General features: G+C 38.6%; 1 protein-coding gene across 3 annotated transcripts in view; it reads right to left on the bottom strand.

The window, feature by feature from the left end:
* The window catches only part of KLHDC10 (kelch domain containing 10), a 58,265-nt gene extending 40,427 nt beyond the window's left edge, over positions 1-17,838 (bottom strand). For 2 of the 3 annotated variants that reach the window (XM_059171856.1, XM_059171857.1), the window contains exon 1: positions 17,549-17,838. In XM_059171856.1, the coding sequence (XP_059027839.1) occupies positions 17,549-17,720 (172 nt within the window). In that variant the 5' untranslated portion in view covers positions 17,721-17,838. The remainder of the gene's footprint in view (positions 1-17,548) is intronic. The other variant, XM_059171860.1, reaches the window with a different exon arrangement.
* Positions 17,839-18,070: the final 232 nt, after the last annotated feature.

Raw genomic sequence — 18,070 nt, 5'->3', positions numbered from 1 at the left:
TTTAATGTCTTCTATCTAATTTAAAACTGTGTTTAGGGGCGCCTGGGAGGCTCAATCAGCTGCGTGTCCTACCCTTGATTTGGGCTCCAGTCATGACTTCAGGGTTCTGACATCAAGCCCCGTGTTGGGCTCCATGCTGAGTGGAGCCTGCTTTGGATTCTCCCTTTCCTGATCCCTCTGCCCCTCTCTGCTCACATGCACTCTCTCTCTTCCTCCCTCTCTCTCTCTCTCTCTCTCTCTCTCTCTCTCGCGCGCGCGCAAATAAAAAAATATATATATATATAAAATACTTAAAAAATATATATATATATATAGACCTGTTCAAGAGTTTAGAGCACCTGGGTGGCTCAGTTCATTAAGCAACTGCCTTCAGCTCAGGTCATGATCCCAGAATCCTGGGATGGAGTCCCACATCAGGCTCCCAGCTCCATGGGGAGTCTGCTTCTCCCTTTGACCTCCTCTCTCATGCTCTCTCACTCTGTCTCTCTCTCGCGCGCCAATAAATAAAATCTTAAAAAAAAAAAAAAAAAAACCTGTTAAAAGTTTAACATTTAAAATCAAGCTATTTTGGGATGCCTGGAAGGCTCAGTCGTTAAGCATCTGCCTTTGGATCAGGTCATGAACCCAGGGTCCTGGGATGGAGCCCCATCCCACTCCCCCTGTTTGTGTTCTTTCTCTCACTGTGTCTCTGTCAAATAAATAAATAAAATCTTTTTTAAAAATAAAAATAAATAAATAAATAGAATAAACCTATTTTGAAACATTGGTAACGATCCTATTATGTAACAAGCAGAGAGCCAATAAGAAAAACTTCAGTGCAAAAGTAAATATAGATATGAATACTGCCAAAGGAGACATGACTGCCAGTAAGATACCTGCCTGAAGCATTATATTAAAAAATAACAGCTATTCTAAAAAACAAAATAAAATGTTATTTTTTACTCAGAAATAAAAATTTCTGAGCCTAACTTTTATGTGTTCTATAAGCTTGCCCAGTATAAACAACTGGTAACAGTCTAATGATCTAAGGGTTCAAAATCACTAAATACTTCTTTCAAAAAGTCCTTAAAAATAGTTCAGGGAGAAAAAAAAATGAAGTGAACCTTAAAAAGTATAGAGGCTATTAAAAATTAGGCAGCATTTCAAAATTCTAAATTTATATGTCAATTTGTGATATGAAACCTAGTATTTTTTCTCACATTATACAGTTAATAGGTCCCTAGACCACCCCACAAAAGCCTACTGTACCAACAGTGATAACTACAGTACTGTAATAATAGTATTACACAGCCCACGGTTTTAGAGCCCTGGAAAGGTGACCTCTCCCTCCTTCTTGACATACTCTCTTCTCCTGGCTTCTGTGAAATCAAGCAGTCCTGGTTTTCCTCTTATTTTACTGACCTTCGTTGCCTGTTTGTCCTTTCCTTCTCACCTTCAAGTGACAGTTTTTTGCCCTTATTTCTCTTTAATCCTCCTTGGTGATCTCATCCAGTCCAGGGGCTTTTAAATATCATCTGTATGCTAATAATTCCAAAATTTATATTTTGAGCCTCTACCTCTCCCTTGAGTTTGATTTATATATGAAGATTGTTTACCCTGTATCCTCCACTTAAAGGTCAAATAGGCTTCACGCTTAATATAGTCAAAACAGAACCCCCACAATCCTGCTACTTCCAGTATGTTCCATCTCATTTAATGACACCATCATCCACCTAGTTGCTCAAGACAAAATGTGTGAGTCATCTTGATTCCTCTCTCTCCTTCATAACTCACTGTAAACCCTATTAATGCTACTTTGAAAATACCTCACATATTCAATCACTTCTCACTATCTATACCACTGTACCCTAGTCCAAGCTGCCATCATCCTTTGAGGAGACTACTTCAAGTCTTCTAAACAGCTTTTATGCTTCACTTTTTACCAATTCCCATACTCTATTCTCCATCCAGCAGCTACAGAGAACTTTCAAAAATGTAAATCACTGGGGCAGCTGGGTGGCTCAGTTGGTTTAGCATCCCACTCTTGATTTCAGTTTGGGTCATGATCTCAGGGTCATGAGATGAGCCCCATGTTGGCCTCCACACTCAATGAGAAGTCTGCTTGAGATTCTTTCCCTCTGCCCCTCCCCCGACTTGTGTACATGCACTTGCTCTCTCTCAAAAAAATATATTTTTAAGAAAAGTAAATCACTCAGGCACCTGGGTGGCTCAGTGGGTTAAGCCTCTGCCTTCGGCTCCGATCATGATCTCAGGGTCCTGGGACTGAGCCCCACGTCAGGCTCTCTGCTGGGTGAGGAGCCTGCTTCCCCCTCTCTCTGCCTGCCTCTCTGCCTACTTGTGATTTCTGTCTGTCAAATAAATAAAATCTTTAAGAAAAAAAAATAAAGTAAATCACCGACTCATTTTGCTTAGCCTAATACTCTCCAGCTCCATCCATGTTGTTGCAAATGCCAAGATTTTATGCCTTTTTTATGGCTGAGTAACACTCCAGTGTATGTGTGTATATGTGCACACGCACACGCGCGCACGTGCACACATACACACACACACATTCTTTATCCATTCCTCAGTTGATGGACAGGGAGCTGTTAAGTCAGTCAGAGAAAGACAAATACCATACAATTTCACTCATATGTGGAATTTTTTTAAAAATTTTTATTTATTTGACAGACATGAGATCACAAGTAGGCAGAGGCAGGCAGAGAGAGAGGGGGAAGCAGGCTCCCTGCCAAGCAGAGAGCCCGATGTGGGGCTCGATCCCAGGACCCTGGGATCATGACCTGAGCTAAAAGCAGAGGCTTTAGCCCACTGAGCCACCCAGATGCCCCTCATATGTGGAATTTAAGAAACAAAACAAATGAGCAAAGGGAAAAAAAAGAAAGAGAAAGGCAAACCAAGAACAGACTCTTAACTACAGAGAACAAACTGATGGTTACCAGAGGGAAGTGGGTGGGAGGATGGGTGAAACAGGGGTTGGGGATTAAGGCACTTGTTAGGAGGACTGGCTGATGGATGAAGTGTTGAATCACCTGAAACTAATACTATACTGTCTGTTAACTAACTAGAATTTAAATAGAAATGTATGCTAATCATATCACTCCCCTGCTTAAAACTGTCCAATAGCTCCCCTTCACTTTCAGAATAAAGAAAGGTCACAAATTCAATTTTAGATATGCTGAACTTGAGGGGTAGAAGGCATGTAAGTGGAGGCATGAAGAAAGCAAGTACATGTCCTTCAAGATTTGAGCAGAAGTTACAAAGTGGCCCTATTTACTAGCATATGGATAGAAACTGAAAACCAAGGATTTGGAAGAGAATACTTGAAATTTAAGTGGAAATAAAGAAGGTGGAGGTATAGGATCAAGACGTGAGAACTCACATTAAGGCCTGGAAGATAAAGAAGAGTTGACAAAGAAGACTAAGTATGAGAGGCCAGAGTCATAAAAAGAAAATCAGACCTAATACCTGAGAAGCTGAGGGAAAAGAATGTTTTAAAATGAAGAGAGGGGGGCGCCTGGGTGGCTCAGTGGATTAAAGCCTCTGCCTTCGGCTTGGGTCATGATCCCAGGATCCTGGGATGGAGGCCCACATGGGGCTCTCTGCTCAGCGAAGGGCCTGCTTCCTCCTCTCTCTCTGCCTGCTTGTGATCTCTGTCTATCAAGTAAATAAATTAAATCTTTTTTAACAAATAAATAAATAAAATGAAGAGAGGGGCACCTGGGTGGCTCAGCCAGTTAAGGGGCCAACTCTTGGTTTTGGCTCAGGTTATGATCTCAGGGTCATGGGATCAAGCCCCATGTAGGGCCCCTGCTCATCGGAGAGTCTGCTCTCCCTCTCTTGCTCCCTCTCCCTTTGCCCCTCCCCCTGCTCACATGCTTGCTCTAAAATAAATAAATCAATCTTTAAAAAAATAGAATAAAATAAAGAGAAAGATGGAGGGTGAAAAGCATCCATTTGATTTGACAACACATAAGTCGTTTGTGACATTAACAAAACCAACTTCAAAGATGTGATGGGGAGGTATGGTGATTAAGACAGCAACTCTAGTCGATGCTTTCACAAACCTGGCTATGAAGGGAAAAGGAGAGATTAGAAGAGATGAAAATGAAAGCTCAGATGCTAGAGGAATGATTTGATGGAGAGAAAAAGGTGGAAGTCACAGAACAGAGAAGTGATAATGTAAATTTTCTGAATAAGCATGAGGGGACAGAATAAAGGCACAGATGGAAGAATGCTACAACTTTTTCTGATAATATTCAACATAAAAGTGTACTTGGAAAAAGAGAATATTTACAAAAGCCACACAAAAATTGTATGTGCTAGGGGTACCTAGGTGGCTTAGTCGGTTAAGCATCTGCCTTCAGCTCAGGTCATGATCCCACGGTTCTGGGATCAAGCCCCACATTGTGCTCCCTGCTCAGCAGGGAATCCACTTCTCACTCTCCTTCTGCCCTGCCCCCAACTTGTGTGCATGCACACTCTCTCTCTCTCTAATAAATAAAATCTTTTTAAAAAATTGTATGTGCTAAATTCCTTAGTAAAAAAAAAAAGTATTTTAGACTATGTAATGTAAAATAGCTCTCGTGCAAGAATAACTACAGATGTTGATGATTGTTCATTCGATAAATTTTTTTTACTAAAAGCTGGACAGTGTTCTAAGTTTCTGTAGAAACTTAGGAATAAGACATTATTTTTGTCTTTAAGGAACCCACACTTAGTAAGTAGATAAGTTGAGAAACAATCGCAATTCCGCATACTTAAGTACCATGATCCTTTGTAGGAAGGTGGCGGCACACAGAAGAGGCACAAGAGCATAGGCTTTGAAGTCCAACAGACTGGCCTGAATCTGTACTCTGACATTTATTAGCTATATAACTTTGCACAAGTAATGTAGTTTCTCACTTAGCCTCAGTTCCCTGTCAGAAGATGTAAAAGTTACTTACCTCACAAGGTTATGAGGAGAAATAAGTTGATGGCTGTACAACACCTTGAGCAGGTATTTTATAGATACACTGTGACTACTCTGTACAAGTAACCTATTTGCACTAAAAAAGAGAATTTTAAGAAGCTGTATAAAGTATACTTGAGTGGGTCTTAGAAGACATATAGGAGAATGGAACTCTGGGAAGAAGAAATGGTGTGCACGGAATAATGACAGTGCGAGACTGCAGTAAATTACAAGTCTTTTCTTTTTAATCTCTCTCCCCACCCTATTCTGAGAATTTAAGTTACTAACTACAAGCACTTCTATATAGCTGAAATATAAAATGAAAGACATCGATGGTGAAGTTGGAGAGGTTAAAAAGGGACAAACAGAAGAATTAGGGTAAACAGGAGAAATCTGTAACCAACTGGATAAGGAATGAGCAAAAGGGAAGAATCTACTGTGATTCTCGGGTTTCTAGCTTGAATCACTAAATTGATGAGTTAGCCATGAAATTAGTTAGGATAAGGAGCAAAAAAGAAGAACAGGTTTGGCAGGAAAAGTGATGAAATTATTTTTGCACATGATGAATTTAAGACACTCTTCAGTAACTTGGGTGATAATGTCTAGTAGCCATTACCAAACAGACCAGGAGTCTGTCTGGGTTGGAGACAGATTTAGGCATTGTTCGGAGATTAGTATATCACCCAGGGAAAATCTAAGAGTAGGAAGGGAAAACAAATAAATAAGCATATATTCTCAGGTAATAATATTAAGGGGCAAATAAAGGAAAACTAATGAGACGTTCAAGGGCTAAAGGATAACTAAGAGCTCTTCAGGAATAGAGACTTTGTCTAATTTTATGTATTCTTAGGCTCTATAGGCTCTATACCTAGTATTATACTTAGTACAGGAGGTAGTCAAAATAAAAATCTAGAAAAGTTGGGCAGGATGAAGACTACAAGGAATCTAAGTGGATTTAGCAATTAGGAAGTTATTACCTTAACAAGAGCACTTGAGTGGAATGAAGGAGGCAGAAGTGAGACTGCAATAGATTGAAGAGAAAAAAAATTAAATAAGAGTCTATTATTTCTGAAAGCTTGGCTGTAAATGAGAGAAACAGGGCACAACAGTTAGAAGAAAATCTAAAAGGTTATACATATAATAAATTGAGGAGGAATAGATTCTTCCTGATAAAATAAGAGAAAGTATAAATGAGTGTTTATTAGTAAAACATTTTAAAATACAACAGTTTTGAACAGAATCCCTAGTAGTTGCTAGTCATACATAACTATTTATATAGTATTAAATAAAACATAATTCACTGATAAAGAACTAAAAGGAAGGCAAAATATCAAAATGTTGATCTCTTGGTCTTTAAGTGTAATTAGTATGGATGATTTTCAAGTTCTCACTCAATATTTTCCAAATTTTAATAATGAGCTTGATTCCTTGTATAGTGGTCATGGTAGGAAGTGGAAGATAGTAAACTGTACTATCTTAATGATATTTCAAAGGCAGAAAAGTATAAGAGATTCTAACTCAAAGAAGATAGACCATAGAAGAGATGAAATATAAGCAGACTGGAAGCAGGAAAGAAATGGAAAGAAAAAATAAAGCCAACACAGAAATGAAATCCTCATCACACATAGCATAAAGGAGTACAAACACTGCTGAAAACACAGTAATGGACATGGACAACAGGACTGAGAAAAGCAAGCAAGATACAAATGAACTCTGAAAACCGTAAAACGTTGAAAGAATTAAAGAAGATCATCTCCAAAGGCAAGGGAAACAGGCAAAAATGAACTATGAACTATTGGGATTTCATCAAGATAAAAAGCTTTTACGCAGCAAAAGCAGTCAACAAAACCGACAGAATGGGAGAAGATATCTGCAAATGATATATATCAGATAAAGGGCTAGTATCCAAAATCTAGAAAGAACTTATGACACTCAATATCCAAAGAACAAATAATCCAATCAAGAAATGCACAAGACATGAACAGAAACATTTTTGCAAAGAAGATGTCCAACTGGCCAAAAGACACATAAAAAGAGCTCAACATCTCTTGGCATCAGAGAAATACAAATCAAAACTACAATGAGATACTACCTCACACCAGTCAGAATGGCTAATTTCTTTTTTAATTTTTATTTATTTTTTTATTTGACAGAGAGAGAGAGAGCTCACAAGTAGGCAGAGAGGCAGGCAGGGGGTGGGGGAAGCAGGCTCCCTGCTGAGCAGAGAGCCCAATGTGGGGCTCAATCCCAGAATCCTGAGCTCATGACCTGAGCCAAAGGCAGAGGCTTAACCCACCAAGCCACCCAGGCACCTGAGAATGGCTAAAATTTAACAAGTCAGGAAATGACAGATGTTGGTGGCAAGGATGCAGAGAAAGGGGAAACCTCTTACACTGTTGGTGGGAATGCAAGCTGGTGCAGCCACTCTGTCAAACAGTAAGGAGGTTCCTCAGAAAGTTGAAAATAGAGCTACCCTACAACCCAACAGTTGCACTACTGGGTATTTACCCCAAAGACATAAATGTAGTGATCCAAAGGGGCACCTGCAATCCAGTGTTAATAGCAGCAATGTCCACAATGCCAAACTATGGAAAGAGAGCAGAGGTCCATCGACAGATGAATGGATAAAGAAGAGGCGGTGAATATATAATGGAACATTACGCAGCCATCAAAAAAATAAAATCTTGCCATTTGAAATGATGTGGATGGAACTAAAGGGTATTATGCTAAGTGAAAAGAGTCAATCAGAGGAAGAGAATTATCATATGATCTAACTAATATGTGGAATTTAAGAAAGAAGGCAGAGGCTCATAGGGGAAGAAAGGGGGAAAAAAAGGAAACAAGATGAAACCAGAGAGGGAAACAAACCATAAGAGACTCTTTTTTTTTTTTTTTTTTAAAGATTTTATTTATTTATTTGACAGAGAGAGATCACAAGTAGGCAGAGAGGCAGGCAGAGAGAGAGAGAGGAGGAAGCAGGCTCCCTGCTGAGCAGAGAGCCCGATGCGGGACTCGATCCCAGGACCCCGAGATCATGACCCGAGCCGAAGGCAGCGGCTTAACCCACTGAGCCACCCAGGCGCCCAACCATAAGAGACTCTTAATCTTAGATTAAACTGAGGGTTGATGGAGGGGAGAAGGGTGAGGGGTTGGGATAACTGGGTGATGGACATGGTGGGGGGTATGTGTTGTGATGAGCACTGAGTGTTATATAAGACTGATGAATCACAGACCTGTACCCCTAAAGCAAATACTCTATTATCTGTTAATTAATTGGATTTAAATTATAAAACTTAAAAAAATTAATATGAAGAATTAAGGAAGATCTAAATAAGTGAAAAACATCCCATGTTCAGGGATTGGAAGACTTAACATTATTAAGATGGTAATACTCCCCAAACTGATGTACAAATTCAACGCAAATCCTTATGAGAATCTCTGAGTTCATACAAATTGACAGGCTGATTCTCAAATTTATATGGAATTGCAAGGGACCTAGAATAGCCAAAACAATCTTGGAAAAGAATAAAGTAGGAGGACTCACTTTCTGATTTCAAAACTTGCTGCAAAGTAACAGTATGAGAGGCAGTGTGGTACTGGCAAATGAATAGACACATAGATGAACAGAACAGAATCGAGAATCCAGAAGTAAACCTGAATATTTATGGTCAACTGATTTTTGGCAAGAATGTCAAGACTATTCCATGGAGAAAGAACGGTCTTTCCAACAAATGGAGCTGGAAAAATAGGACAGTCACTTGAGATAACCCTTACCTCACACCAAACATTAAAACTTACTCAAAAAGAATCAAAGGCATAAATGTAAAAAAAACACAGGGATAAGTTTTTATGACCCTGAATTTGGAAAGACTTTTAGATATAATAAACTGGACTTCGCCGAAATTTAAAACTTTTATGCTTCAAACAAAACAATTAAGAAAGTAAAAGACAACACAGAACATGAAAAATACTTACAAATCATGTATCTTGCAAGGAACTTGTAACTAGGATATGTAATGAGCTCTTAAATTCAATAGTAAAAGACAACTCAATTAAAAATGGGGCATGGGGGGCACCTGGGTGGCTCAGTGGGTTAGGTTTCTGCCTTCAGCTCAGGTCATGATCTCAGAAATCAAGCCCCGCATCGGGCCTCTCTGCTTGGCGGGGAACCTGCTTCTCTCTCTCTCTGCCTGCCTCTCTGCCTACTTGTGATCTCTCTCTCTCTCTCAAATAAATAAATAAAGTCTTAAAAAAAAAAAAATGGGGCAGGGGCTCCTGGCTAGCTCAATCAGTAGAGCATGTAATTTTTGGTCTTGCAGTCATGATTTTGGGTTCCACACTGGGTGGAGAGTATGCTTTTGAAGATTTTATTTATTTGACAGACAGAGATCACAAGTAGGCAGAGAGGCAGGCATGGGGGTGGCGGGAAGCAGGCTCCCCACTGAACAAAGAGCCCGACATGGGGCTCGATCTCGATTTTTCCTGAGATCAGGATCTGAGCCGAAGGCAGAGGCTTTCACCCAGGCGCTCCGAGAGTTTACTTTTTAAAATATTAATTAATTAACTAATTAATTAATTAAATGGAGCAAAGTAGCTAAAAGACATTTCTCCAAAGAAGACATACAATTAGTCAACAAGCACATGAAAAGAAGCTCAATGTCAATTATACCTCAAAAAAGTTGGAAGAGAAACAAAGAAAGCAAGAAAAAAATAAAGAAAAAATGCTTGACATCTTAAGTCATCAGGGAAATGCAAATCAAGAACCACAATGAGATGCCACTTCATACACACTAGGATGGCTGGCATTAAAATGTCAGATTGATAATAACAAGTGTTGGAGAGAGCATGATGAAATTGGAACCCTTACACAGTTATGGTAGGAATGTAAAATTCCAGCCAATTTAGAAAAATTTGACAGTTCCTAAAATGAATATACATAGAGCACAGAGTTACCATATAACCTAACAATTTCACTCCTAGGTATATACCCCAAAGAAATGAAAACCTGTGTTCACATAGAAACCTTTATTCAATTTATAGCAGCATTATTCTTTTTTTTTTTTTAAGATTTTATTTATTTATTTGACAGAGAGAGATCACAAGCAGGCAGAGAGGCAGGCAGAGAGAGAGGAGGAAGCAGGCTCCCTGCTGAGCAGAGAGCCCGATGCGGGGCTCGATCCCAGGACCCTGGGATCATGACCTGAGCCGAAGGCAGCAGCTTAACCCACTGAGCCACCCAGGCGCCCCTAGCAGCATTATTCTTAATAGCCAAAAAGTAACAACAGTCTAAATGTTCAATGGATAAATGGATAAACAAAATGTTGTTTATCTGTACCACCAGAATATTATTTAGCCATAAAAAGGAATGAAGTATTGATATCCGCCACTTTAACATGTGTCAACTTTGAAAACATTACGCAAAGTAAAAAAAGGCAGTCACAAAAGACCATATACCACACAATCCCATTCATATAAGAAAGTCCTTAATAGGGAAATCCATAGAGACAAAAGGTAAATTACTGGTTACTTAGAGGTGAAATGGGGGGATGGGGAACCGAAAAGGAGGATAAGGGAATAGTAGCTAAAAGATATGGGATTTCTTCCTGAGGTGACGAAAATGTTCTAAAACTGACTGTGGTAATAACTGGTCCACTGGTTGTTAAATAGTGAATTTAAATGGTGAACTGCATGGCATTTGAATTATATCTCAAGCTATTCAAAACATAAATGGAAACATTAAGAAAAAGTTTAAAAGATTAACTACTCTTATACTAAAGTAAATAAATTAAAAATGGAATTGCAAGGTATTAAGAAAAAAATGCAACTGGAAGCCTATAACCTACAGAACACAACTAAAGCAGTATTCAGAAGAAATCTTTTTTTATATATTTTTTAAAGATTTATTTGAGAGAGAATGAGAGAGTGAGAGAGCATGAGCAGGGGACTCTGGGATCACAACCCAAGCAGAAGGCAGATGCTTAACTAACTGTGCCAACCAAATGCCCCTAGAAGAAATCTTATAATTTAAACACATAGAAAGAATAAAAAGAACATTAAGCATCCAACATGAGAAGACAGAAAATCAGTCACAAAATAAATCAAAGAAAAGCTAAACAAATCATTAAAACAATGAAAGAAAAAATAATAAATAAGAAAGCAGAGAAAACAGTAAAACTAATTTTTTAAAAATCCAAGAGCTGGTTCAAAAATCCAAAGACCAAGGAAAATAACCCAGGAAGTTTTTGTTTTGTTTTGTTTTTAAGATCTTATTTATTTATTTATTTGACAGAGAGAGACACAGCGAGAAAGGAAACACAAGCAGGGGGAGGGGGAACACAAGCAGGAGGAGGGAGAAGCAGGCTTCCTGCCAAGCAGGGAGCCTGATGTGGGGCTCCATCCAAGGACCCTGGGATCATAACCTGAGTCAAAGGCAGACACTTAATGACTGAGCCACCCAGGTCCCCCAAGGAATGTTTTTAATCATTAAAGAATATCTTGCTCAACTGCACACAAAATAATTTTGAAAACCTGGATAAAATGGATTATTTTCTAAGATGATGTAAGTTATCAAAGCTTCCCCCAAAATATACATTGTAAGCAAATTATCATAAAAGTAGACATAATGGTCAAAGAGATCCTCTTCCCCCAAACACTCAAGGTCAAAAGATTTCACAGGCAATTTAATCAAACCTTCAACGTCAATGCCATTTAGCCAGAGAAAGAAAGAAAACAAACAAAAACAAAGAGAATTTTGAAATAATTTTTATGAAAGTGGCATAACCGAACAAAGATAAGACACAAAAAACTACAAAGCAATTTAGCTTATGAGGAGCGATACAAAATTTCTAAATAAAGTTTAGCAAATAGAACCCAGCAGCACATTTAAAATAATAATACACGGTGACCAAGAGAGCTGATTCAGGAATGCAAGGATGGTGTAGTAAATCTATTGTATAGTTCATCACAAGAGTAGATCAAAAGATTAAAATTACATAATTTTCAAAGAAGCTGAAACAGCTTTTTACAAACTTTACTTCCATATTTTTTTTTTTAAGATTTCTTTATTTCAAAGATAGTATAAGCAGGATGGAGAAAGGGAAATAATCTTAGGCAGACTCCCCGCTAAGAGTGGAGCGGTATATAAGGCTCAATCTCATGACCCTGAGATTAGGACCTCAGGTGAAACCAAGAGTCAGACACTCAACTGACTGTGCCACTCAGGCATCCAAAAATTTACTTCCATATTAAGAAATCTTAATAAAATGGCAACCGTGGAATACATAACATGATAAAATAGGTACACTTCAATCTAAAGTCAGATCTAACCTTAACAGGAAAGCAAAAAAAAAAAAATCACACTGAAGTCAGGAATAAGAGAAAGAGCCTCTACTGTCTTACTGTTTAATGAAAGTACTAACCAAATTAATTTGCCAAAAGAAAGAAGTATAAAAATTGGAAAGGAGTAGATAAAATTATCTTTATTTGGTAATAATGTGATCATTTAACTGCAAAGCCCTAGAAAAACAACTGGAAAACTATTATAGATAGTATTAGAATTCTAAAGGTGGATAGGCACAACAAGATAAAAGATAATAAAAATAGAAACTCCATTTACAATAGCAACAAAAAAGATAAAAAGCCAAGGGCTAAATATAACAAGAAATGTGGAAGGTCTTTATGAAAAAACTTTAAGACGTTATTGAGAGATACAAAAGAAGACTTAAACAACAAGAAATGAATATATCCCCTGTTCTTGAACAGAAGTTTGAACCTCAAAAAGACATCAAGTATCTCTAAATCAATCTGTAAATATAACACTCTACCAATAAGAACAACAACAGAATGGGGGAGAAGAGCTAAACAAGCAAAAGTATCCAGGAGAACTCTGGAACTAGAGTAGAGAAGACCTCAAAGAATGAGGTCATTAAGGTACAAACAGGTGAACTAATCAATGGAACAGAATAAAAGTGCCAGTAAGAACCCCAAATCATATGTAGGAACTAAGTGTACCTACAGACAGTATTTCAATACTGTGATAACTCCATAGCCACTTGGAAAAATAAAAGATTCATACCTTAATACTTTACATAATTTATATTTTGTATATATAAGTACATTTAACTTAAAATCATAAAAGTACCAAGAAAAAACACAAGACTTTTCATTTTAATCAGAAATAATAGTTAAAACAGTGGAGGCCTTTCTTATGATACAAAAAGTTAAAATCCAACGAAGGATTGATAATTATAACTATGAACAATTTTTAAATTTCTGCTGAAAAAATATATCAGAAGCAAAGTAAAAGCTAAATGACAAACTGTAAAAAATATCTGCAACACATTTCAAAGACAACTAATTTCCTTAAAATACAGAGTTTCTATAAAAAATATTCAACATCCCAACAGAAAAATGAACAACAACAAAAAAAAGGTGAATAAAAAATATAAGTAAATGTTACAAATAAAGTTCACAAATACCGTTCTTATATCTATTGAAAAGATAAAGAAAAATACACCTACTAGTTGGCAATTTTTAAAAAGTTTGATAACCCACTCTATTACCAAGGGTGTGGAGGGTCAGCACCCAACACCAACAGTGAAACACAAACTGCTACAACCTCTATGGAAGGCAATTTGACAGTATCTATCAAAATTTCAATAGTACATAGCTTTTGACCCAGTAATTGCACTTCTAGGAATTTATTCTAGATAGACTTACTCATGCATAAAAACGTACAGAGGGATATTCATTGTATCATCATTTACGTTAGCAAGACTGAAACCATTTTAAATGTCCCTCCAAACAAAGAAATGCTGTTTCTACACACACACACACACACACACACACACACACGAAATTTCTCATTGGTTGCTTATAGGGAAAAGCCAATTATCTGGGGTCAAATGTAGAAGGAAAACTTGCCTTCTATCACACATTCTTTAGCACCATTTGGATTTCATGTCATGAACATATATCACATTTCACATTTTAAAATTAGGATTTCAATGCTATTTTTGCCCAGCTTTACCAGTTGTTACATTTTTCCTTTGTCAGTTTTTCAGTTTTCATTAGCAGCAATGTTAACTGTTATCCCAAGTAAAACATTGTATTTAACCAAATTCACACAGTGAAATTACAATAGTAACTTTTGTTCTATTATCCCCAGGATCTTTTTGGCCCTGAGCTCTGCCTCTCCATACTTACTGTATAAAAATGTTCCCTGTTCTATACTGAGCATATACAGATTATGAGTTAGAAATCCAGGACCAAGGGGGCAAACACATAACCATTACTGCATTTTAGGAGACAGCAAAAAAGATAAACAAGGTTTCACAACAAGATTTCACAAAATATCATTTGTGCTCTCACCATGAATGCAGAGTCTAATCTATTTTTATGTGTAAGAATTTGATTTTATCCATTTGTCCAGAGTCAATGGGGCTGTAGAGGATTGAACCCACTGATCAATCAAATTCACAAGAAACTAATTGCTTACATATAATGCCAATGCACTCATTTAGAATTTGAGAATATATGTGTGTACTCATTTAGAGTATATATACACATATATATACACATATATTCTCAAATTCTAAATGAGTGCATTGTGTGTATATGTACGCATATACATATACACACATAATTAGTGTGTGTATCAGGAGTATCAAACCCTGCACATCAAGGAATCTTGCATAAATGGTTAAGTATACCCAAAGAAAACCACATGGCCCTATGAGTGTGTATAGGGAGAAGAGAATAAATCAGGGAAGGTCCAAGAAGGCTTTCCTGAGAACACAGTGTGACTGAGCTAAGTTCCAATGGAAGAGAAGCTTAAAAAAACAAAAACAAAAAACAAAACAAAAAAAAAAAAACCAGAATGAGGAGTAAGAGAGTTCTTGTATGATGGGAGAGCATGTGAAATGGCCCTGTGGCAGAAGGAAGCATGATAAGTGTAATGAAACAGAAAACGATCAAAGAGCAAACCATGTGATGCAGAATTAACTCGAGAATTAGACAGACAATACAGTACCTTTTAGGTGGTGTTTAAGATTTCTGCCTACCCTAAAAGCAACTAAGAGCTAGTAAAGGGTTGTAAGCAGAGTTTAGAACAGATCTGTGCTTGCAAAAGATGAACGGGCTGTATGCACTGGAGGGTGAGAGTAGAAGCAGGAAGACTGTTTAGAAAGCTACTGCAGGGGAAAAATAAAGAAAAAAAAGAAAGCTACTGCAGGAGACCTAAGTGAGGGATGATGGCAGACTGGACTTGAGTTACAGTAGAACTAAAATAAACAGAACTGGGTGATTAATCACACCTGAAATGCAAGGGAGAAGAAAATTTAAGGAAGAGGCCCAAGGTTGCCTGACTGCATGGATAAAGATGCTATCACTGAAGGAGAGATAACACTCAGCAGGAAGATCGGCGGGTTATTTTGTTTTGTTTCAACTGGGTAGTCGGTGTGCAAAAAGTAAGAAAGCGTTCTGGACTCGTAGTATCTGGAAGTCTTGGTAGAGAAGGATGAAAAAAGGAAAACGGGATTAGAGTTCAATGGCGAGAGAAAGTTAGCTACAAAAACTTAAAAAAGAAAAAAAAAATTTAACCTCAGGGTCAGCCATAAAATGGGCCTAGATATTTCTAACCCTAGCCATCACCTAAAATCTTTTTAAACACTTCAATATACAACCTTTCATTCCGGGGGAGCAAGGGGGAGAGAGACTTAAAATGTCATGCTAGGGAAAATAATGAATTGGTGTTAAAGAATTCCAAATATATTGAGATATCAGATGTTCCTGATTCTGATAGTGAATAAATGGCAGAGGCCGCCTATTTGGTAAGGAAGACTGAAGCGCCAATCAAGGGGAAAAGAAAGTAAAAAGAAAAAGCTGATCACCCCATCACATGAATTTTCACACCTTAAACACGTTTATCTTTACCTCTGGACAAATGGCTGTTCTTGGCCTTGTGTGCTAAGGAAATGCAGAAATAGCTCCACACCTAAGCCCCATTATCAGAAATCATGGCTTCCACTGCCATCAGGTGGTAGCAGTGAGGAAGTGCAGCAACCAGGTTCTTGGAGCCTGGGAATGCCTATACCCAGCCCACGGTATAATCAATAGATCAAAGACCTAAATATAAGTAGAAGTAGAGGGCAAACTGATAACAGTCTTTGGTAAGAGATTTATCTTCAAATCTGCCAATATACAAAATTATAGGTTTTTACTATCCATTTGGAGTAAGAAAAAAGATTTCTCCTTTTTCCCCTCTTTTTAAAGATCACATATTTAGCAATTCCAGAATACCCAGTTTGATACTATCACAACTCAAACCCAACTCCTAGTATATTATATATTTGACTATTTAAAACTGCTTAATTGTTAATTTTAATGGCACACAGAAATGGTTAATGTGCATTTCTAACACATCAATAACTTCATCGCAAACAATTGACTATCTCATTCAATGTGCAAAATTCCCTTTGTTATCTTCAAATTAATCAAATAATTTTTGACTACCTGGAAGTACAGTCATGTTAGTAAAAGGAATTCAAAAACCATCATGTTCTCAAAACTCATTGGTTAAACAAATACATCCCTGATAAAATCAACTTCAACATTATTCACAAACAATATGGTGAATGATTAACACATCATTCCTGATAGTTCTCTTCAAGATAGAAATAAGCTTGCCCAACATAATATTTGATATTCTGGGAAGTATTTACTTCCCTATCTCCCCCCTACTATACTTAACTTACAAATGTTATCTTTTTTTAAATTGTCTGCACACACACACATACATACATCGATTTGATTTGTCTGTGTTTTTTTAAGGCATCTGAACTCAAGGATAGGAAATTGTAGGCCAAAACGTAAAATAATCACATTGGGCGCATTTTTCCAATTCTCAATCAGCTGTTTTTATACAGTAAAGGCAGCATGATTTTGTCACTAAGTATATTCTTGATCTTCATTTTCTCCCCCCTTAAAATCCAGATTCTTCTCTGGATATTCCAAAATATTAATAATTTAACTAGTTTTTCCAAATTCTCTTGGCTCCGTTTCCCAGCCACATCCCAACCCCTCCCTCGCGTCCCCCCTACCCCACCCCGCGCCTTTTCTCCTCCTCCTTTCTTGTCTCAGAATGCCTAACTCTTACACACTCGAAGTGGTTTTTACAAAAGCACCCTTTGGAAGGCTCTTCCCTCTTCTCTCCTCAATCTAGCACCCCTTTAAAAATAATTTCTCACAGCTAGACGCCAATGTCTTTCTTTTACAAGATCAAACTGCGGAAGAGGACGAGCCTGGGAACAGAATAGGCGAAACACTTGGGAATGTCAATGAAACAGCGGCCTCTCCTTTGAAAAGAGAACACAACTCTCAGCACAGAGCTTTCAACAGAGCAAAAATACTTCTTTTCGCTGTGTTCCTGCTCCCTCCCTGACCTCAGAGATACCCTTCCTTTTCTCTATGCCCCAATCCATCTGCTATGCGTGGGCCTGCCTTTCCTCCTCCCAAGGAAAAGAAAGCCAGGGAGAAAAGAAAAGGTAGCAGTCGCCTTCCCACCGCGCCCGCAACCTGTCAGGACCCTGTCCCACGACTCACCTGGCAGGTGCGGCCGCCCGGAGAGTTGCACGAAGCGGTTGAGCTGGCCAGTCCCCCGACCCCCACTGCCCCCACTGCCCCCGCCGGCCCCGCTACCTCCGCCGCCGCCGCCACTGCCAGCGGCACCTCCTCCCCGCCGGCGGTTCCTGTCCCAGCCCTGGGCGGCCGACATGACCCGCTAACGATTGCCGCAGCCGGGTCCCAGCAGCCCCTGGCCCGGCGACACTAGCCGAGCCTCCTTCCTGGGCTCCTCGAGAGACCCGGGAGACAGGGGAAGGGGGAGCGCCCTGTTCTCACCAGTGACCAATGACGGGCTTACTTGGTGACAGGCAGCCAATGGGCAGTCGTCTTCTTGGTAGGTGAAGGGAGGCGGGGAGAGACGTGGTAACCATAGCTATGGCTTAAAAAAAAAAAAAAAAAAAAGCGGGGGGTGAGAGAAAGGCAGAAGCAGCCACTCACACACGCATCAACCGCGAGGAGCAGGCCCGCGTCGCGGCGACTCCTGCGGGATCAGGAGGGCCA

The sequence above is a fragment of the Mustela lutreola genome, chromosome 4, assembly GCF_030435805.1.
Source record: "Mustela lutreola isolate mMusLut2 chromosome 4, mMusLut2.pri, whole genome shotgun sequence".
Taxonomy (NCBI): domain Eukaryota; kingdom Metazoa; phylum Chordata; class Mammalia; order Carnivora; family Mustelidae; genus Mustela; species Mustela lutreola.
Note: the sequence above shows the minus strand (reverse complement) of the source record. Positions and strands in the feature narration are given on the sequence as shown.